The sequence below is a fragment of the Gobio gobio genome, assembly GCF_949357685.1.
Source record: "Gobio gobio genome assembly, chromosome: 9".
NCBI classification, from domain to species: domain Eukaryota; kingdom Metazoa; phylum Chordata; class Actinopteri; order Cypriniformes; family Gobionidae; genus Gobio; species Gobio gobio.
The window spans coordinates 48,763,275-48,787,337 of record NC_137115.1 but is presented as its reverse complement, the minus strand read 5'-3'; the positions used below and the strand labels follow the sequence as shown (position 1 = coordinate 48,787,337).

At 39.4% G+C, this 24,063-nt stretch overlaps 1 protein-coding gene across 1 annotated transcript; it reads left to right on the top strand.

The window, feature by feature from the left end:
* The first annotated feature begins 508 nt into the window (after window positions 1-508).
* Window positions 509-21,203, top strand: LOC307131948 (uncharacterized protein). Its single transcript, XM_079826071.1, has 12 exons — window positions 509-757; window positions 5,155-5,862; window positions 10,462-10,521; window positions 10,596-10,648; window positions 10,737-10,881; window positions 11,005-11,366; window positions 14,040-14,268; window positions 14,432-14,549; window positions 15,698-15,809; window positions 15,957-16,068; window positions 17,228-17,340; window positions 20,678-21,203. The coding sequence occupies exons 1-12, from the start codon at window positions 728-730 to the stop codon at window positions 20,736-20,738; spliced, it is 2,103 nt and encodes a 700-aa protein (XP_079682197.1). The 5' UTR covers window positions 509-727; the 3' UTR covers window positions 20,739-21,203.
* Window positions 21,204-24,063: the final 2,860 nt, after the last annotated feature.

The following is a 24,063-nucleotide window of genomic DNA, read 5'->3' as shown; positions in this document are numbered from 1 at the left end:
TCATGAGAGAGAGCTGCAAACGCGCCGAAAAAGGGAGAAAATTATACAGTTCACCAAGAAAAATAAAAGAAATGTGGATGGTCACGCATCAGCAGTCGTGAGACAGCATCCAGCCTGGTACAGAGGAGCATCCGCCCCCATTCATCCACAAAACATGCTCCTGTAAAGCGAGAGAGAGAGCTGGGCGTCCCTGTCGCTGTTTCCTGTAATGTAGGACCGCTTTTATCATCCAGAGGACCAGCCACATTGCCCGAAAGAGAAACGCTCCTTTTCCAGAACGGTGCCGAAGAATATAGATGACGGTGTCACGTGGTACATGTTACTTTCTTCCGCGCTGTCAGTTTGGACGAATCACAGTTGCTCGTGATTACATCCAGCTTTTTTCCAAATCATTACTTGAGCAGATTTTTTTAATTTATCAATGATATTATTTCAGGTAACAATTAAAAAATTCAAACGATTAGGCTTTTTAGTGTGGAAATGTCTCCAGTAATGGAAAAAACGTATTGGGATTTGAATGCGCGTCAACGGGCGGTTGGACTTTTTGAGCCAGCAAAGCGTCCCCTGGAGGAAGACTACGTTTTGTTTCATTTTTTTCATGCAACATATTCCTCTTAATCCTAGAAACTCGTGTGCTTATGCTAACGTAAACGTTAACGACACAGAGCGACAGGAATAATCACTAAAGTATTGGACAGTTTGCATTTTGCAGGTGCTATCCGATTTAATGGAGTCTGAAAGTGCGGGTGTGGAGCAGGTTAGTGGCTAATCTGTTAGGTGACATCCAACACAAATACCACACATTTTGATCAGTGCTTTAATTCAGAATACTATCACATTAACGCCAACATGAGTAATACTAAACAACATGGTATTTTAAACAGTCAAACTTTCAGTTTAGCAACACTTCCTGATCCCAAAGTGCGTGTTAGCGGTGTTCGATTCCTCAAATGAATCGTAAATTGAACCTTTTCGAAGAATCATATGATTAGGTTCATTTTGAATATCATAGTTTTATCAATAAAACATAATTAACACAGCTAGTAAGCGTGTTAATCAGTACCGACATGAACATTAGTGATGGGAGAAATTAAGCTTTTCGAAGTTTTGAATGAAATAAAGCAATTGATTCGCTAAATGATTCAGTGCTTCGAAACCCTCGGCTCGAAACAGCACCTCTTGCGTCACTAACTGGTCAAAACGGTGTAAATTCAACGAAAAATCAGCCCAAACATGTAATTACACCTTTTACAAACCTATTGCAAATGTTTACATTAATGTGTAATCTATTACATTTGTACGGAGTAATATTAACCCTGTATATACTGTAAATTTAAATGGAACTGCTTATTGAACCTGTGGACAGAAATAAGTTATATTTGAAAGAAATCTTAAAAACGTAGTTAATGTGGTTTATTTATTGAATCATATTTGATACATCATGCTTTTATGGTCCATATAGTATGATATATAGGAGAATATGGAGCTCAAACTCTAGGAGAAAAAAATTCAGAGGCCCAAACTGAGTAAAAATTAGCAATTTAGTGCTCATTTATATGGCCACAAAATAAGATGAAATTCTGATAGCTTGTAATGTAAATCAGATATAAGTATAGCAGGAAAAATGCATATAAATATCAGTTGTCACTCTATTTCTCTCAATAATATGTCAATATGTTAAAAATGCTTAGTTTTACGATTTAAAGCTCTGCAGTTTTAATTGTGGATGTCAAAACATAAAGGTAAGGTAATCATTAACATGATTGTTCTGTTCAGGATCTTTTTGTGTAGTAAACCTAATTGCTTCAGCCCGGTAAATGGTCATATGGAAATATTAACAATATGAAAGTTATTCTTACATTTACTTTACAAAAAAAGAATCAAAGATTTCACAGCAAAAGGTGGACATTTTTAGAATTATACTAAAATACATTCTTACAAAAAAATCACATTAATAATTTAGAGGCTTTGAAAATCACATATTAAATATGATACAGTATATTCTTTATAAGGTTAACAATGAAGGTTTGTGTTCTTTCTTTTATATTAATGCTTGCTTTTTGTTTGATGTTATTAGGCAGGGCTTGGCAAACTATGTCAATTAGTAGAAGAAAATTAAACTATTCTCCTTTTTGTATTATAGATTGCTGTTGTCAGCTGTAAAGACATTTGAAATAACAAACCATTTGGCGCAGTGATATGGAAATGTAATGTAGTTCCTGCCTGGAACTACTTTTGCTGTGAAAAATAATTGCACACCTTAGAAAGTTCGTCAGCCAATCAGATTCAAGCATTCAACAGCCCCGTAGTATAAGTATTATTTATTAAATTAATTGAAAATAAACCTTAAAGTGATAGTTCACCCAAAAACGAAAATGTGATGTTTTTCTGCTTACCCCTAAGGCATCCAAGATGTAGGTGTCTTCGTTTCTTCAGTAGAACACAAATGAAGATTTTTAACTCCAACCGTTGCTGTGTGTCACTCAAATAATGCTTGTCAATGGAGTCTAATTATATTAGAGTAAGTAGTGAGGTCAAAATTCCAGCCGGGTCATAGATATATACATAGATACCTCATTCGAGCGATCCACGCCATGATCTACGCAGGCACTAATGAGGTATCTATGTATATATCTATGACCCGGCCAAAATTTTGACCTCCCCTACGGGAAGTGATGGCAGTCTGGAGAGCTGAAGCGTTCGTCTGATATATTTGCATAAATACCGTTCGGTTTCTCTCAGAAAACGATCGTTTCGTGTCTTAAGACATCAATGTGTCGTCACGAGCCGCGGGGTTTAATTTGAAGTTGTCTGTCCATTTTTTTTACAAATCAGGTAACAGTGGAAAACGCCCCTCTGTTATGGCCTCGCCCACTGATCTGGTAACTCCTATTACTATCCTGCAGAGACCCATTTTGTCATATTCGGACCTCCGGAGGCTTCACTTTCCTTCAGCGGAAGCGAATGGAGTCACGTCATCCATATTTTTTTATGGTCTATGGACTGGCTACACGAGACTACCCCTGTTCAAAAGCGTTTTAAGTTAACTATTGAATCGGTATAACCAGTTCAATGAATGAACTGTAGAACCTGCTTTTGAGTGAGTTCAGTGTTCACGTTCAGATGCTATGTAAATGCAAAGTAGGTTTATTAATGCTTGTTAACAGGGAAACCTGTGATAAGGTTTTAAAGGTCCCATGGCATGAAATTTTCATTTTATGAGGTTTTTCAACATTAATATGAGTTCCCCTAGCCTGAATATTGTCCCCAAGTGGATAGAAATGTTGATCGGTGTAAAACCGAGTTCTGGCTGTCTCTCTCTGCCTTTGAGAAAATGACAGGCCAGACGAGCCAATCCTGAAGTCTCCTGGTTTGACGTCCAAGCAGGAACGGTTTCCTCCCTTTCCTCCGCCCAGAGAATCTGCCACGCCCATGCAAACGCGAGTCGAGAGATCATTACTTGTGAACGAGTGAACGCTGGCAGTTTCTCAGTGTTTGGATGTACAAATGAAAACAGAAGTCTTTTTTCAGTTCCTTCTGATCTGTGATCAGTGATTTCTGATGTGTAGCTAATTATTTATTATTCGTGCACACAATGCGGCTTCTCTCTCTCCAGACAGAACAGTGTTTTCGTGTTTTATATCTTGTGAGTCAGTGTTTTTGTACGTCCTCGTCGCTATCGGTTCTAAAATGTGCATACAGTCATGAGTTTCTGCTCAACATCTTTAGAGATAAACCTCACACACGCCGAAGCTCGGCCTTCAACATCCCCGACCCCCAGTACTGCATCTGGCCCACAGCGGAGGCACCAAACGCGGCGTGAGATTAAGCAGAAGGGGGTAAGCGTGAGCATATCCGGCTAGGCTAGCCAGCTTTCCCCACAATAAACTGGATTACATTCGATTACTGCTGTTGTGTCTTTGTTTGCGCTGTGTACTTCATCTCGACAGCTGTAATGGTACTTTGCATGTGTTACAAAGTTGGTAGAATAATGATGAAGAGAAGACGGACTCGGTGTGACTGGGACTCGTGTTTATTCAGAACTCTCAGATACAAACACAATAAACTCGCGCTGACTGACAGCGCTCTCATAACTCAGTAGTTACTATAAATAACTTTGTTAGCAATCGCTGAGCTCCATCTCTGGTACATTAGTGATGTCCGGTTCGCGAACGATCTTTCTTTTGAACCAGTTCTTTTTAGTGAACCGAATCAGTTCACCAAATCGGACTGAATCGTTCTAAACGGTTCGCGTCTCCAGTCAGCGCTGATCCATAATTTACTAAAGTTACTAACTTTCTGACATGAGTGACAGTCCCTCCGACTAGAAATAGACTAATAACCTGAAGTATATGCTGTTAATAAAACAGTTCAGACATGCTGAGAACTGATGTGAAGTGAACTCAGGTCCATCCGTCTCTCTGGCAGACTCGTGCCTGCTCGTGCCTCGTTAAACCACGCCCCCTCCGCTCATATAAAATGCAAAGATGTCAGCCAATCACAACAGTGGGTGTTTTTACTGAAGTCTCACAGCAGACACGCCCCTTGAAGCAGGGCATTCAGCCACAGGGCAAACAGCAGTATAGAAAAAAATGCCTTTTATTTCTAAATTATGACATTTTATGATGTAAAAGTCATACTAACAATATAAGTACAGCTCAGGAAACATTATAAAATAATAGAAAAATGCCATGCCATGGGACCTTTAAGTTGATATTTTCAGCAGATTGCCTCTTATGGTTCTGTTCATTGCTGTTAGGTGTAGTGCACATTTTGACCCTTTCATTAGAGCTTTACCGTTTTGCCCTGCTAATTAACAAATGTTATGCAATCAAGTATAGTAGTGTTTTATTGTTGAATTATTAACAAATAGTTACCTTTTCTGTTTACTCTAATGGCCATGTTTTGGCTGAACTCTATTTGACCAGAATTATCACATTATGTCATTTGGTGAATAACTACTCATTATTGTGGGAACATGGTTTAAAGATTGAAGAGGCTCATTAGTTTATTCACAATTAGAATCATAACAACTTGAATTTAAAAAATACTGCATCATGCATCTAAATTTCATGTTGCATTGCATCTGCAGTTTAGTGATATCTTTGTCATATAAAAGACATTTTAATGTTGTGTTTTATTTATGTTTCACAGTCATTGGGTCCTGAGGACGAACCAGTCCCCAATTCTGTGTCTGTTGAAACTGAAAAGGATGACTCAAGCCATGATACTGAGATCAGCAGTAAGGACACTTCACAGAAGGCCAGTCAAGTGCAGCAACTCTGCCGTTTTTACTCTCAGGGCAGGCGATGCTATTATGGGAAAAGGTGCCGCTTTCTTCATCAGAGAGCTGGAGGTCCATTGAAAGAAGGAGAGAATGGTACAGCTCACAAGGAGAAAGAAGGAAACGTAGATGGTCACGCTTCAGACCAACAGAAGCAGTCGAGAGAAAACAGTCAATCTGGTACAGAGAAGCATCCGCCTCCATCCGGCTACAAAAGTGCTCCTGTGAAGTATGAGAGAGCCAGGCGTCCCTGCCGCTACTTTCTGTCTGGGTTTTGTGCAATGGAGGACCGGTGTCGCTTCTTGCATCCACAGCAGTTTCCGTCCGTGGAGGACCAGTCTCACGGCCAGAGAGAGAGGAGCAGCTTCAGGCCTTCCGCACCAGCCGCACGACCAGCTAAAAGTCATGAGCAGGTCAAACTGGCTGATCTTACTGGAGAGGTCTGCAAGCAACTGAGAGCCACTGAGATCGCTCAGCTGACGAAGAGATTTCCTAAAGACAAACTCATCGTGCAGGAGCGAGAAGATGGACTACTGACCTACTACAGAGTCACGGTTCAAGCCACAGACCCTGACTGGGTAAACATTTATTGTAAAGAACATAAATACCCGGTTTCACACACAAGGCTTAAACTAGTCCCAGAGTAAAATGCATGTTTGAGCTGTTTTAACTCCAAACAACTTGCACTGACAGATCTTAAAATATGTCAGTGCCATTGTTTTGTCTCAAGATTCACGCAAGTTTAAGGTACGTTTATAAAAGCTACTTAAATGTATTTAAGTAATTTAAAGGGTTAGTTCACCCAAAAAGGAAAATAATGTCATATTACTCATGCTCATGCCGCTCCACACCAGTTAGACCTCCGTTCATCTTCGAAACACAAATGAAGATATTTGTGTTGAAATCTGAAGGCTCAGTGAGGCCTGCATAGCCAGCAATGACATTTCCTCTCAAGATCCATTAATGTACTAAAAACATATTTAAATCAGTTCATGTGATTACAGTGGTTCAATATTAATATTATAAAGCGACGAGAATATTTTTGGTGCGGCAAAACCCCCCGAAATAACGACTTGTATAGTGATGGCTGATTTCAAAACACTGCTTCATGAAGCTTCGGAGCGTTATGAATCAGCGCATCGAATAAGCGGCTCGGAGCGCCAAAGTCACGTGATTCTGAATCATGTTGTGATTGATCTGCCGCTTACAACAAAACGGCCATTACCATATCTGAATTTACAAAAATACACTTGATGCACAGTGATACGAACCGTAATGATTGTGTCGGTCTTACTGTTACTGAGTCCTCATCCTTTTGAAGTGCAGGCAAAGTGGATTGGCTTTCGCAGTGCAGAATACAGTTAGCTAGTATTATTAGAATGGGAATATGGGAGGACTGAAGTATTTTTGTTGAAAGCTGATGGCTGAGAAAGGCTTCAGATAGGCATCCATTGGCATTCAGTACATTAATACTCCCAAGACCCATAAAAGGCACTTAAAACGTTGTTACAAAGTCCATCTCACCACAGTGGCTCTACAATAATTTTACGATGCGACGACAATAGTTTTTGTGCGCAAAAAAAAATCAAAATAACACCTTTATCCAACTTGTTCTTGTATTCCGTGTGTGCCTCCACGACGCATGCGCGAGAATATGACGCAGACCCGGCGTTCGGACACATGACCCGGAAGTGATTTGTTTACAAGCAGAGGAAGATGCGCCGTATCTAAGCTGTTGAATTCTACATTGATCGTGCTTTAGGTCTCAGCGTAGTTCTCAAAATGGGGTTAAAGTGTGCATTTCATGGATTCCCGAACCCCGGCGCTATGTCATATTCTCGCGCATGCGTCGTGGAGGCACACACGGAAGACAAGAACAAGTTGGATAAAGGTGTTATTTTGATTTTTTTTTACGCACAAAAACTATTGTCGTCGCATCATAAAATTATTGTAGAGCCACTGTGGTGAGATGGACTTTGTAACGACGTTTTAAGTGCCTTTTATGGGTCTTGAGAGTATTAATGTACTGAATGCCAATGGAGGCCTGTCTGAAGCCTTTCTCAGCCATCAGCTTTCAACAAAAATATCTTCATTTGTGTTCCGAATATGAACGGAGGTCTTACGGGTGTCGAACGACATGAGGGTGAGTAATTAATGACAGAATTTTCATTTTTGGGTGAACTAACCCTTTAAGCTTTGTATCAGTAGAAACCCGGTAGTATATTCAAATGATGGTACTTTCCTCCCTCATATCCCCCTGAGACGAGAGAATTATGCATTTTATTTCTGGAAAAAATTCTCAGATGATGCAAATATCGTCATTTTGCGTCATCAGAGGATTTTTTGGCCTGAGGCTAGAGACTACAGCCAGTAGAAGGAGCTAGTTCTGCATGTTTTCAACCCGCCCATAGGGGTGGGATCTCACTCACAAAATGTAAATGCGCACGGCCACTGATGCTCGGCTCGGGCATTAATAACGGAGCGGTGCGGAGCAAAGTGAGTGTTTCAACTTTTCAATTAATTCCTGTGAAAGTTACGCTTCCATAGGCATGAACTGAAAACGCGCCAGACTGGACACGCGTCGAGAATGATGCCGCGCTTACCTCAGCTCAGCTCTGCTCGTGATGAATGAAATCTGACTCCTGCTGCATTTGTGTTGTGACTTTCGTTCGGCTCACTTGCACTTTATTGAAAAGACACGTTCAGTTTTTAATTGTAGTGCCTGTTCTCTAACTGAACAAAATTATTTTATTACTATGAATATCAAAACGACGGTGGGGCGGTGCCGCGGTGGGCAAGTGATAACCAGTGGCTTTGGGAGTGGCCACGTAGGGCAGCAAAGCAAGTGCATTCTGGGAGTTGTTGTCTTTCATCCACATGAGGCAAAAATACATTTTCTGTCTTTTCGCGGTCTAGAAGGCACCAAATTCAAAAAAATTTCACATTTCTATTACATAAATGACCCAGTTTAAATACACATTCATCTTCCCAGCGCTGAAGTGCCCCTTTAATATCAGGATCATACATCTGATTGTTTAAAGCTAAATGAATGAAGAATGGATTCATTTCATATTATGCTTGTTTCCATAACTTATTCAGACTTATTGAATGATACACAAGTCTGAATGGATTTTTATATTTCAAACAATGTAGATGTTTTATTTAGAATAATAATTTTAAAGTCCTCGTGAAATTTCCATACTTTTGGGGTCAGTACGATTTTTTTATATTATTGAAAGAAGTCTCACCAAGGCTGCATTTTAAGATGTAATTTATTCCTGTAATGGCAAAGCTAAATTTTCAGCATCATTACTCCAGTCTTCGGTGTCACATGATCTGTCAGAAATCAGTCTAATATGCTGATTTGGAGTTTAATAAATATTTCTTATTATTATCAATGTTGAAAACAGTTATACTGCTTTTTCAGGATTTTTTTATTTGAAATAATAAAAAAATATGTTTTTTTTTTACTGTCACTTTTGATCATTTTAATACATCCTAGCTGAACATTATTATTATTATTTTCAAAAGAAAAATCTTACTGACCCCAAACTTATTGTATGTTTATATTAAAGGGGGGGTGAAATGCTGTTTCATGCATACTGATCTTTTGGCACTGTTAAAGACTTGGATTCCCATGCTAAACATGGACACCGTTTCATAAGCTAAGGTGGACGTTTGATGGGAGTATTTCTTTGCCAAAATTAGTACTTCCTGTTAGTCATAAGTTTCGGAAAGTTTTTTTCGATCATGGGTCCGCTTGACGTCAACAGGGCGGAATTTCCTTGTATGGGCCGTACGGACAATTCTACCGGAAGAGCGCGCGCGAGAGAGAGAGAGAGAGCGTGAAAGCAATAGGCTACGCCCATCAAAGCGCTGGCTCGTACAGATGGAATTTGCTTTTCCGGATCAACAACTGAGTTGCGCAAATATTTATGTCTGTTCCCTGCATTTCGGTGCCGATTGTTTTATAAACAAGGCCCAGTTCGACGCCGGATTTTCAGATCGCCTAATACTGAAGGATGGAGCGGTCCCAACGATAAAGGTCCCAACGTTGGAACCGCAGGTTTGACTGCTTCAAATGTCTGTTTTTGCCTATGCCCATCAAGTAGCCCAAACATGATCACGTATTGATCAATGGAGCATGCGATGTATAGTGTGTGTACATTTGTTTAGCTGGCCACTATATGTGTATGTTTGTGTATTGTAAAAGTAAAAGTACAACAATACACAAAGAATGGGGAAATATGTTGAACTAAATAAGCGCGGTTCTTCATTCAAATGCGCTACTATTCCATTTCTTTCTATGTAAACACTAGCCTGACGCGCAAAACCAGTCCGCTTACTACAAATCATGTCTTCACAAACCACGCGTAAACACACACACACACACACACACACACACACACACACACATTGTAACACGCGCTTGACATGGTGTTCTAAATAACACAAGCCGCTAAACATATTATATAGTTAGTGTAACTTATACCACATAGTTGACGTCCTGCTCTAGTCGTTTTTGCTGCTGCTCCTGTTCAACTTCAGCCTCTGGGTCTGATTCCGGATCATAGATGTATGGCTGTATCTGATTAAAAGCCATTTTTTATGTTGAATAAAGTTTTTCCCCGCTTTTAGGGAATGCGCAGCTTTCAGATGCACTCAACACAGTAACAGCGGCGCGCGCTCGACATTCTTTAGCTCCGCCCACACGATACGCCCCCAGCCGCACGGCTTTTTCCGGAAAGACTCGGAACAGCGCATCTTTCTTTTATAATTATAATAAAAATAAAGACTTTTCGGAGATATGCAGGATGCAGTGCTACTCTATAGGTACTCAAGATTGACATGAGACTGACTGAAACTGAGTGTTCCCCCCCCCCTTTAAGGATGTTTATATGATTTTACCTCATTCTTGCAAAATCTTATAGCTGGCATGCTGGATATATGGACAGTTATAGTATCATATACTAATAAATCTACACTGATAATGTCTGTTATTATTAACTTTTCCTTTATTGTGTCCTTTGTACCACTTTACGTACGTACAAAAGAGCTTCTTGTGCTAATTATCAGTTGTAAGGGAGTGGTTGCAAAGTTTTTCTAATGTGAAGATAAAGTTAGATTTGACAAGTACTTCAGTAGTTTTATAGTCAACAGTATTTTCTGTTTTGCAGCCATATGATCTTAATGAAGTGGACGTCATGGTCAGCTTCCCTGAGAGTTACCCTCAAGAGGTGTGCATCTTTGAAATCTTTCAAATTTGATGTTAAAATGTATGTTTTTGCTAATAAAATCTAATGTATCATAGGTTTTCACTGTGGATGTCCCTGAGGACCAGGACTTACCATCACTTATGGGGAGGTGAGAAGAACTGTTTACATTGCACATACTGTGCATACAAATATAAACTGATATCAATAACTGTTTATTTTGTGCTGTGTGAATGCAGACACGTGCAGAAGGCCTCAGAGGAATGGCTTAGGGCTAAACATGCCACTAATCAGCTGATGGGCAGAGTTGAGCTGCTCTTCCGGCCGTACTTGCGCTGGCTGGACCGTAGTATGGAAAAACTCTTCACTGAGGGGGCCAGACAGGTGAGACTCGCACTCCCCGGAGAATATAAAACAGCCAGTCAGATTTGAGCTGGGAAGTGTCTTCCAGTCATACAGTGAACAGACTAGATATAGTATTAATCACTTTCAAATCTCTCTTCTCAGTTGAAAAAAGACGTTGACCTAGAGAGGGCTGGAATACAGTTTGTTCCTTTTGAGCAACTCAAGGTCACAGTTTTTAAGAACACAGCCAAGAAATCAGACACTCCTGAGCGTATAGTGTCACTCACAGTTGCTTCTGGGGAGGAGGAAGAGCATGATGAAGCTGGAGTAGAGGAGGAGGACGTGGAGGACGAAGATGAAACTGCTCTCGGTATTGATGGGGAGGAAGGCGGCCACCAGGTGGAGAACATAAAAACAAGAGAGCGACGTAGAGGTACTGAAATCAAACTGCTGGGTCTGACACTGGGAGAACAAACAGCTACTCTGGACGCCAGACAGATATCAGTGACCCTAAAGTGCAACAGGTAAATTTCAATCCGCTTTCAAACTAAAACATTTCATTTGAGTTTTCAGATGTTAATCAGAGATCAGAACTCTAGCCTTTTTTATGCCTGGTATTTAAATCTTTCTCCAGTGATCCTATCACAAGTGGTGAAGACAGATTGTTGTTTACACCAGGTTTTTTTTTATTAATTTATTTATTTTTAAACGTTTCAAACAGTATACATATCTAAATGATATAACTTTCTTATTTTCAATGTCATAGTTGTCCACATTGGGGGATTTTTAATAAATCATTTAAATTTAATCACTACACCAGTTTTTCTGAGAAATGCATTGGCCTTTTTATATTGAAAAATATATAGAACTGAAATTATATTTTATATTTAGGGGCCAAGCACCAAAGGTGTGTTGGCACCTATTATATTCATTAGTGTTCTTATTATTGAGGCCCATTCACCAATGATGATAACTATAAAGATAATTATAACGATAACTGCAGTGGGGCAAAAAGTATTTAGTCAGCCACCAATTGTGCAAGTTCTCCCACTTAAAAAGATGAGAAAGGCCTGTAATTTTCATCATAGGTACACATAACTATGAGAGACAGAATGAGGGGAAAAAAGCACATTGTCTGATTTTTTAAGAATTTATTTGCAAATTATGGTGGGAAATAAGTATTTGGTCAATAACAAGTTAATCTCAATACTTTGTTATATACCCTTTGTTGGCAATGACAGAGGTCAAACGTTATCTGTAAGTCTCCACAAGGTTTTTACACACTGTTGCTGGTAGTTTGGCCCTTTCCTCCATGAAGATCTCCTCTAGAGCAGTGATGTTTTGGGGCTGTCGCTGGGCAACAACTCCCTCCAAAGATTTCTATGGGGTTGAGATCTGGAGACTGGCTAGGCCACTCCAGGACCTTGAAATGCTTCTGACGAAGCCACTCCTTCGTTGCCCGGGCGATGTGTTTGGGATCATTGTCATGCTGAAAGACCCAGCCACGTTTCATCTTCAATGCCCTTGCTGATGGAGATTTTTACTCAAAATCTCACGATACATGGCCCCATTCATTCTTTCCTTTACACGGATCAGTCGTCCTGGTCCCTCTGCAGAAAAACGGCCCCAAAGCATGATGTTTCCACCCCCATGCTTCACAGTAGGTATGGTGTTCTTTGGATGCAACTCAGCATTCTTTCTCCTCCAAACGCGACAAGTTGAGTTTTTACCAAAAAGTTCTATTTTGGTTTCATCTGACCATATGACATTCTCCCAATCCTCTTCTGGATCATCCAAATGCTCTCTAGCAAACTTCAGACGGGCCCGGACATGTGCTGGCTTAAACAGGGGGGAATGTCTGGCACTGCAGGATTGGAGTCCCTGGCGGCGTAGTGTGTTACTGATGGTAGCCTTTGTTACTTTGGTCCCAGCTCTCTGCAGGTCATTCACTAGGTGACTAAATACTTATTTTCCACCATAATTTGCAAATCAATTCTTTAAAAATCAGACAAAGTGATTTTCTGGATTTTTTTTTTCTTATTCTGTCTCATCGTTGAAATGTACCTATGATGAAAATTACAGGCCTCTCTCATCTTTTTAAGTGGGAAAACTTGCACAATTGGTGGCTGACTAAATACTTTTTTGTTTGGGGACGGCCCCTTCCTGTTTCAACATGACTGCCCACCAGTGCACAAAGCAAGGTCCATAAAGACATGGATGAGCGAGTTTGGTGTGGAGGAACTTGACTGGCCTGCACAGAGTCCTGACCTCAACCCGATAGAACACCTTTGGGATGAATAAGAGTGGAGACTGCGAACCAGGCCTTCTCATCCAACATCAGTGCCTGACCTCACAAATACGCTTCTAGAAGAATGGTCAAAAATTCTAAACCTTGTGGAAAGCCTTCCCAAAAGAGTTAAAGCTGTTACAGCTGCAAAGAGTGGGCCAATTCCATATTAAACCCTACAGATTAAGAATGGGATGTCATTAAAGTTCATGTGCATTTTAAGGCAGACATCCTAAAACTTTTGGCAATATAGTGTATAACTGTATATATAATCGCATCTTAAAGTTTTATTTTTTATTTTTACATTTGAATCATCTGATATTTGATTAAGTTGAAACCTAATACTTGCGTTTAAAAGTGTAATTCTGCAATTTCTCTCTGAAAAATCCTGTTGTCACTAGCGCGCAATGTATTCTGGGGTAGGCAAGGCCGTGAAGGATCCAACTGTTGTATCCTTCTTTGCACTGGAAACATGCATTTGGAGGCCGCATTTGAAGGAGCCTTCAAATTCTGACAGCCTTCGTCGCGATATGCAATAATTGCAAATAAAATATGGAAAAATATCTAAATCAGCTTAAAGTCGACATATAAATGTATGATTGTTTCCCTTTAAAGCTGTGTATTCCAGGCAAAGTTTAAAACCCTTTGTGAGGGAATGATTGTGTGCTAGAGAAGGCGCTTCTTTGCTTTTCTGGAGTGACGCATCAAGATGTGGTCACGTGTTTCTCACTCACCCAATTTCATTTAAAAGATTGGATCGCAAAACATTTTGTAAATGTTTAGAAATACACCTATATTTATGACCAGATCGCCATGGTCTGATGTCAATACCAGGTGCAAACGCGGCCTCTTATTTCTTTAAATGATTTATCACAAACTGAGCACAAAATATCCATGTTCCCCTTTGTAGGTGTAAAGAGGACTCTGACCTGACCCTGAACGGGCGTCTGACCTGCACTGCTCAGTGTGAGAAATGTGGAGCAGATATCAGGGCGGACTTCAGACCTAGCATGATGCACCACTACAGTGATGTTTTGGGCTATCTGGACCTAAAAGCAGCTGTGCCTGTTGACTTGATACTGCAGGAGTCCGAGTTCAGTGTTGGATGCCTTACCTGCAACAAGGAGGACACATTTCAGGTCTGCAAAGATTCACTGGAGATAAAAATTTCATTCACATTACAAATTTATATTGTTTGTGTGTGTATATACGTTTACTTGCCTATCTGCAACGTGAATAATTTTCAAATAATTAGATTTTCAAATAAATCTTCACACAACAAACTTTTTTTATTTTCTCTAGAATCTGACCTATGGGCAAACCTGGGAACAAAACTGCCAACATTGTCATACCAAACTGAGGATTTCTGTTGAAGCGGCACGCTTTCAGCTCATTCAGCAACAGACCAGAAATCAGACAGGTCTGAACCATGTCATATATATATATACTGATTCAGTACAGTTCGTTTCTTGTGCGTTGACCGTGTCAAGAGTTAGTCTCGCTGCGAGGGATTATTTATCACCAGCAGTGTTGAGGAAAGTTACTTTGAAAAGTAATGCATTACAATATTCCGTTACTCCCTTAAAAAGTAACTAATTGCATTACTTAGTTACTTTTTAAGAAAAGTAATGCGTTACGTTACTTTTGCGTTACTTTTTCTCACCTGGCCTGGGCTTGTTTGTTTTTATCTGCTTTTTATAACAAAAAAGTTCTTTTTTTGTGCAAATGTAAAGACCCTTTCACACCAAAATTGAAATAATAAGCCTCAGGCTGAAGTAAAAATGCTAATTCACGCATGTACAGTAGAGGGCGCAGCTCAAACAAACCTTTCAGCTGCTGCCATTCTGGATAATAGAAGAATAGGACAGGATAAAAAAAGTTTAACATTTACTTCACCAATAAATTAAAAAAAATATAAAGTTATTTTTGCTCATAGTTTAACTCAATCATCTAAGGTCAGCAGCAAGACATTGGTCAATAAAGTGAGATAAAATTCATAAAAATATTTGTTCTATTTTATTATTAGAGGTTTGCATAGTATTCTGATTTTGCATTTGGCTGATTTTATTCATTTTGAGGAATACTGAATCTTTTTTGTGCAAGTGAGATTAGTAAATGCTCAGATTTAGTCTAGAACTACAATAACCTGTTCGCACACAACGCCTCTGAACTTACTCTTGATTTTTCTCAACATAGGGACAGGAGAGCTGTTAGTCAAATAAATGTGAAAAAGTAACTCCGATATTTTGACTGATCACCAGCACCTGTATTTCCACTGAAGCTTTGCAAGGTTAAGTCTGGTCAGTACCTGGATTGGAGACCCCCTGGTTGGGTTGCTGCTGGAATTATGTGTAGTGAGGCCAGCAGGGGTCTGTGTGGGTTCTGCTGCCCCATATAGGGACATGCACTATACTTTAAAAGTCCTCCGGTGTTTCACAAATCATTGGTTAATTGGTGTGTGTTCCTGGGCCCTGTTGTTGAGGACATTCCAGACTCTCTTTGTAAATGGCATTGAGTTTAAAACCGCATATAAATATAACAACTTATTATTATTTACTGAATTTACAGGTGCTGCTGCTCAATACCCTCGACGCTACAGAGACCCTGCAGTTCAGCAAGGGAAACCCCTACCTGAAAAAGGTGCCTGCAGGCATTACAAACAAAGTCACCGGTGGCTAAGGTAACTATCAGGAACAGCGTCTGGGTCTGAAAGAGGTTTATTTTGTAGAAATCTTTGTGTACCACCCAAGTCCTTTTGTTTGACCTACAAAATGTCCTTGGCTCATATTTAGAGCAGCCGTCTTGCATTAATGGTCTCTCCTGCCAGATTTCCATGCTGTGGTCGGGCGTACCCATGTGATTTGTGCCATGATGAAGATCAGGACCATCTGATGGAGCTGGCCACCAGAATGATCTGTGGCTATTGTGCCAAAGAGCAGGTCAGCGGCAGAAACTCTTGTCAGGCCGACAGGATGAGGATTATTTGCACCTCAATCACCCAACTTTTTGGGACTTTTGAAAAAGGAAAATGTTGGCGTTTTTTTGTCACTTATTGAGCAGTAGGCTAGCTGGAGCCTTTTACCTCCAGTCTTTGTGCTAAGCTAGGCTAGCGGTGGTGCGTCAGACAGAGTTATGGCACTAACAGAGATGAGAATGGTGTGTATGAACTTATCTAACTCTGAGGGATACGGTGAATAAGATGAAGTCCCAAAAAGTCGCTGTGTTCCTTTAACCTAAATATTGCATTGAAATTAGAGACAAATTAAGCCGGTTTCCCTTCCCGTTTAAACCTTTTGGAAATATTACAAAGCTGCGGATGCAGCAAAGAGGATTTGACCCACATTTTGCAAAGACAAACAAAAACATGACATTTGATCCCAAAGAAAGAATGGGTTGAAAACAATGAGCCTCATCTGGCTTGTCTTCTGGTCCCGGATTTTCCATTGGGCATCAAATGATGACACAGTTTATCATCCGAAAGTAACAAAAAATGTCTTTAGAAATGCATTAATATTACCAAGAACTGCTTAGAACCAACAATATGCTCAATTATTAAAGTAATATGGGCTGAGTAGGAAAATGTATCATTTTGGTTTTAAATGTTTTGATTTTAGGTGTTTTCGTGAAAGTAAAACAAATGGATCGGCACAAACTGTTTATCCTCACTACAAATGAACCTGCTTTTAAAGTCAGCGTGATCCGGAAGTTGCAACCGATTTTACGTCGTCAGATTTGTGACATATTTTGCAAGTGCAACTGAAAACATTGAATAAGAAAAATAGAGGGTGTGTTTTTTTCCCTCTGAATCTAGAAAAGTGGGCGTTCCATTCAGCTCGCTGTCAAAGTGACCAGCTCTGTTACAAATTAATTTGCACCAAAATATACCGTTGACGTGTCTACACCTAAACTAAACTACAAAATGATATAAAATTGTACTGTTTAATGACTATTGCTTTTCTTATTTTTCTATGCAGGAATGATTGCATTGTGCATTTAAATTTTGGATATTTTTTTCCCTGCTGTCTACAAGTCAATCAGAACCACTGGTGTGTAATATACTTAAAATTTTTGATTTCTTGTTCTGCTTTCTCCTTCTAGCCATACTGCAGCGGTAAGCCATGTGTTGGTTGCGGAGGTATGATGACAAGAGCCACCTTCACAAGCCACTGGGAGGGCGGACAGGGCTGTAGAAACAAGGCTAAAATGAGCAGGTGTGTGCCATATATATCCTGTGGCAATGAAATGTAGCATAGTGTAATATTTCCCTTCCACCTCCTGTTACATATGTTGCAACTTGCCAGTGAAAGCAAAACCGCTTTGTTTGGCCTTCTCACAATGGATGAAATTAAGAATCAGTGGTTAAGATTGATTTATTAATCTGTTCTTGAGCAGTACAACTCAGAGGTTTGCTTGTTTACGGAGGACAGCTTCCTGATGATCATCCGCATTTTCAGAATCCGACTCGGGCTCAAACAACTGTGTGTTAACAAATGCTTTAAAAAGCATTAGAAGCTGAAGCTTGCTATTTACGGTGAGGGGCGTTACAGTTTCAACACATGGTTGAGTTGTTCAGCTAATCACAACGCACTGGGTCTGCTGGCCAATCAGAGCTCTCTGAGCTTTTCGGCTTTGTAGAAACCATAGAGTGTACAAAAATATGGACGTAGTGTCTGTGACGTCACCCATAGGATTCTGAAGAGCAGTTTTGAAGCGTAAAGTAGGGACGAGCTGGCCGTTGCCATCTTGGCAGCGCGTCATCGCGTGTCACTCCCGGATAATAGAAAATGGGCAAAGAGGCTGAATGTGGGCAGAGCTGAGGTGACGTGATGACTAACAGACAGCAGACAAACGACAATCACCCTGTCACTCAAAGTGGCCACGCCCTTAATTATGCTCTAATTATATAATGTAAAGAGCTGGTGAGATGGTGGTCCGGTGGGTTAAACCATGGAACGGATACGCAGAAAGTTGCTGGTTCGATCCCAGCGGTCACCACCAGTGTGTACTTGAGCAAGGCACTTTACTCCATGTTGCTCCAGGGGGATTGTCCCTGTAATAAGGGAACTGTAAGTCGCTTTGGATAAAAGCGTCTGCCAAATGCGTAAATGTAAACGAATGAGTTATAAAAAAAATTCACCCCCTCTCACAGTTGTCATTAGGGGTGGGAGAAAAGGTCGATGCATCGTTATCTAACGATTCAGAATCGATTCTCAAAAATACAGAATTGATTCTATGTTCAATTCAAACTGCCACTTCACAACTGTGCGCGCACGGTCACTGGCCAAACAGAAAAAACCTGTTGATAGACGGACGATCGTATGCTGCCCGTTCGCAAAGCCCCACCCCTTTAGTTACTGTTGCTATGTCCGACACGCCATGGGCCTCTCACGCCACATACACACGTTCTCACGTAGAGAAAATACATTGCGGAGCAAAGAGGACACTGACAACACGCTGACAGACAAAGCAAGTGACTTTATGATATGAAACAAAGTCTCAACTTTAAAATGTTGTCTTTTTTTAAGAAATGTAAACCACATGTGGCTCTTTTATGTGTCGTGATTGCTGTAGCGCCTCGGTTAAAGCTGCTCATGAACCGATCATCTCTTCCTTCTAGTTCATTGATAAGCATTAAATTAACAAGAATGAACACTGAAAGAAATGTTTCAACGGCGGAAAGACGTCCGTACACACCGTTTTCAAGTTCAAGTCCACCAACGTTAATCTAAAAAACAACTCCTGACTGCTTTGTCGGACAAACCGGCAGATTCGGCGATGTGATTGGTCAGATCGCCTGTCAATCAAACTCGCGGCGAAGGGTGAAGATAAAAAAATGAAAAATAAATAAAAATGATTGTTCTTTGCAATTGTATGGCTTACCATGTTTCATTCAGAGCTTGTTAATCCTGAATATTAATTTGTTAATAAAATAAAAATATTGAAAGAAACCTTCATAATAATTTTTAATATGGCAATACTGTCAAACAGATATTATAACTATAAACAAAAAGCATAGTATCTCCAATTTTGGTTCAAATGTAAAGTTCATGTATTTACACAGCAGGATAATTTAGTTACCAAAAAAGTATGTTAAGAATAGTTTTGGGAATCTGATCGTTACTCCCAGAATCGGAATTGGAAGGGATCATTAAGTGCCTTAAGATTCCCACCCCTAGTTGTCATGAAGGGCAAAATATAGCTATATAGACCAAAACCACAATTTGTACCAGGCTGTAAACATGTTTTTTTCTGCTGTAAAGTTGGCCATTTTAACATGGGGCTCAATGAGATTCTGCTCCCTTCTGGAGCCTGTCCCTAGCGGCCAGTCAGTGAATTGCAGTTTAAGGGCGTTTTCACACCTACCTTGTTTGGTCCGGATTTTCGGACTTTTCAGTTTGGTCCGAATCAAAATTACAGGTGTGAAACCTCCCCCGTACCACGGTCCGGACCAAACAGACGAAATTTGGTCCTGAGAAAAGAGGTAGTCTCGGTCCGGATCAAACTGAACAAAGGTTCGGTTCGTTTCTAGAGTGAAAGCATTTTCTGTATGGTTCAGACTTTCAGACCATTTACAGGAAGTTCCTGTTTATGTTTAAATATTATAACGTTATTTTTAAATTCAATCTAGGCTACATTGATTATGAAAAGTGAAAAGATGCGCAATATGTCAGAAGACAGAAAGTCAGAAATAATTTTGAACGAAATGTTGTATGATTTTGCTTAGAAAGCATTTCTTTAATGGGAATTTCGTTTTGTATAAATTGTATCTTGATTTTAATCAACGTTTAATCAGATAATTGCCTGGATTTAATAAATAAGAAGCAAATAGTCTATAGCAGACAATAATCGCGGGATCGATCACATGCTTTACACATGAACTGGAGCGGGTCTCAAATAAACCGAAACTCAGCAGGCTTGCCTCACAAACATGAGAAATATGTGTATATAAAGCTTGAAATGTCCACTTTTAAACGTAACGAAACATAAAAATAGTCAAGCAATGCGCACTGTTCAATAGTGGCGGTGATATGCGTCCGTCCGTTCATTCATTCTTATCAAAGACGCTGACGTCAAACGCACGTCCGTTTACAAACCAATCAATGTCCAGATGCCGCCCACATAGATGATGACGAGTGGACGTAAGTGTGTCATGTAAAGTTCTTTAGTGCGCTCGCATGATTGCAATGTGAAACCAAACCAAAACTAACCGAATGTATAAAAAGTATCAAAACATGAACTTCGGTTCGGACCTTGGTGCGGACTTTCAGGTGTGAAAACGCCCTAAGTCACTTCTGTATTGGCTTCAAGAGAAACTGCGGGAGGTTGCCGCTTGGTAGAAACCTGTGTGTTTCAGACAGACTGGCGATAGAGGGACTATAACAATGTACAGAACATTAAAGCATGTCAACCTATTCTGTTACACTCAATAATCAAAATGATATGACCCCTTTAATGCACATGCACACTGTTGGTGACCTGTTGAACTGTGGGTGTTTTTGTCTCTGAACTGCATATGAGCCTTTGCTGTTATCTTTTTTTTCTATACAGGAATGACCGGCACAAATACACCAACATGCGTAAAACGGTGGCCAGGAAAAAAAGTGAATAATGATACCAACGCATCCTATTTTCAGCCAATCAGACGATTCATGGCCAGATCCCTAATCATCAAGTCATATATGACGCAACTTTATATTTTCTTTTCAGATGATTTCGCAAAATTGTTTTCTTGCAGTGATTTTTTTTAAAGTAAAATACATTTGACAGATTTGAATGCATTCATTGTAACCATTTTATTTTAGTAGAAATAACTATACAAATTATGTACATAAATTTACTCACACCTTTGGTTTTAGATTGCTTAAGAATATCTTAAATAATGCTCTGAGTCATTTGGACTTGACAATTTTGTTAAAGGTTACAATAATTATGAATTGAGATTTTTTTTAAATGCAACCACTAAAATTCAAATTATGGATACTTGTATCCAAAATGTAGTAGTGGAATAAGCAAAATATGGAATGCAAAATATTTCTGTGCATTTTCTATGATTGCAAATTAAATAAAATGATGTAAAAAAAAATTGTTGTTATTAATTGAGAATGGAATATGCTAAATATTTTATTCAACATGACATACATTTGTGGTCTTAAAGCTACACTGTTTAACTTTTTTAGTCTATTCTTAGCTAAAAACATTTAGTTCTTTCAAAAATATATGTGCTCATTAATGTATATTTACTTCTTTCAAGTAATAAAGTATTCTCGTAAGTTTATAATATGCCATTGAAAATACAAACGGTAATGGGTTCGAATGCGGGTCGCCATGCTCCATCTTGAAAGTACATTAGCCAAAGAGGGACATACCCGTAAATTCAAGCTTCGCCTTTCGCGTTTTAACACTCGATGGCACCGCGTCGAATGTGGACGAGGTCGAACTGGAAGCCATATTAATCTTGGACTAAATCGACCACTGTAGGAGTTAAAACGAAATCGGAATTGAGAGGAAGAGAAACTAATATTCACTGGATGGTCATATACCTTTTCACCGCTAGATGGGGGAAAATAGCACACAGTGTAGCTTTAAGTTTACACACCCCTTGAAGAATCTGCAAAATGCTAATATTTAAAAAATATATGAGATGGACCATACATTTTACTTTTTGTTAAGTACTGCCTTGAATAAGTCATTTCACAAAACAGATGTTTGCATATAGTCCACAAGAATAATTAACACAAATGACCCAGTTCAAAAGGTTTGATTGTTTTGAATAGGAGGGTCGCTGGACATTATTATTTTGTCTAAGGGATAGCAGAAGGTCCTTGCTATAAGGTTTCATTCATCCAAAATGTAAAATTCCCCCATGATTTACTCACCTTCAAGCCATCCTAGATGTGTATGACTTTCTTCTTTCAGACGAATAAAATCGGAGAGATATTAAAAAATGTCCTCGCTAATCCAAGCTTTATAATGACAGTAAATGGGGGTCAAGATTGATTAGATAATGCTGATTTTGTTTAATGTGGATTAATGTTTAATTAGATTTGTATAGAAAAGGAGAAAAGAAAACCTAAAAGTGCAAAGTTCTCAGACTATGTATTTTAATAATCATCATTACTATACCATTGGTTTGGGATGGTAAGTCTTTTATGCTCACAGAGGTTGCAATTATTTGATTAAAAAAATATTGTAACATATCGTAACATATATATGTGTGTTATTAATTCCTTTGATGGTAAAGCTACATTTTGAGCATCATTACTTCAGTCTTCAGTGTCACGTGATCATTCAGAAATCATTCTAATACGCTGATTTGTAAGAAACAATATTTTTTTTTATATATTTTTTTTTTTGTATTATCAGTGTTAATAATAGTTGTCCTCTTAACTGTCACCCCCCTTTTTGAGAATACAGATGAAAATGCACTATCCAAACTGAAAGGGCTGTAATTCAAGAATGCTTTGGAATATAGACCTAGTTTGGTCTTGTTTTAAAGCAGACACTCGGGAGATTATTGCTGAAGTGAAAGCAATTCAAAATATGAAAGTATGAAAAAATTATGGAAGTTTAAATTTACTGTAAATTAAAAATACTGTACTAAATATTTTTTATTTTATATAAATATATATTTTACAAAAATGTTTTAATCTAAAATTACTATAAAGTCAAAGCCATATGTCTAACCAAGTTGTGTTGCAAATTTGAAGTTCGGAGAAGCTGTCAATCATGACGTCACACCCCATCAAATAACTAACTAAAACTAAACCTATTTAAAAAACCAACAGTTGAAATGAAATCAGTGTGATAAAAACAGCCTAAAATGACAGAAACCTAGCCTGAAAAGCCAGACCCACATCAAGATGTTGGGTCTGGGAACACACCAGTGGCAGGGCTCAATTCGAGGGGCGGGACAAACGCTTGTCTTTCAAATTCCCTCTGCACGCAATAGGATAGCGCCACAACCAACCAGAGCAACGAAGAAGGTGAAGCGGAGCTTGTTGATAGATTAAACTTTTGCCGTATCCGGTTGGCAAAACTCCGAACACATCTTGCTTTCTTAAGAATGACTTCAGTGCCGTTCTTTGTTCTTTTCTCAAAGAAAAGCTTAACTCAAGTCTTCCAGAGTCACGGCCAAAGCCGATTCGAAAGACCGCTGTTCGCCAGCTTCTTTGTTTACGAGTAGTACACGTAACAGCCGAAACTCTGCCGTCATTATGTTAAGCCCGCCCACCGACTCTATACACGATGTGATTGGCCTGACTAGAGTTTGTTTTTTCCAGCTTGCAAGCCAACGGAGAGTTGCTAGACGCTCTGGCTGCAAATTAGATTTGTTGCCGCTATGGTGCGTCTAGATTTCTAGGCTAACAGAAGCCATCTTTGCTTTGCAGCCTGAAATGAAGACAGACACAGTTTTTGTTTTATTCAGCTGTAATTACTCAGTGCAACTTATAACATCCAAGTGAAAGATATAACACCAACATGTCAGAAAGAAATTAAAAAACAGAATCACTGAGTTGGAAAAAGGATCACCCCCTTGTTTCAGTATTTTGTTGAACCACCTTTGCTTTAATTACAGCCTTTAGTCTGTTGGGATATGTCTCTACTAACTTTGCACATCTAGACGTTGCAATATTTGACCACTCTTTGCAGAACTGCTCAAGTTCAGTTCAATTTGATGGTGACCGTTTGTGGACTGCTGTCTTCAAGTCATTCCACAGATTTTCATTCCACAGAGTCATTCCACAGATCGCTGAGGCCAAATAATTCAATTTTAGTCTCATCTGTCCATAACACCTTTTTCCACGTGGCCTCAGAATCTTCAAGGTGCGTTTTGGCAAAGCTCAGTCGTGACTGCATGTGGCCTTTCTTGAGGAGTGGCTTTTTTTCTTGCAACCCTCCCATACAAGCCACATTTGTGGAGAATTTGTGATGTT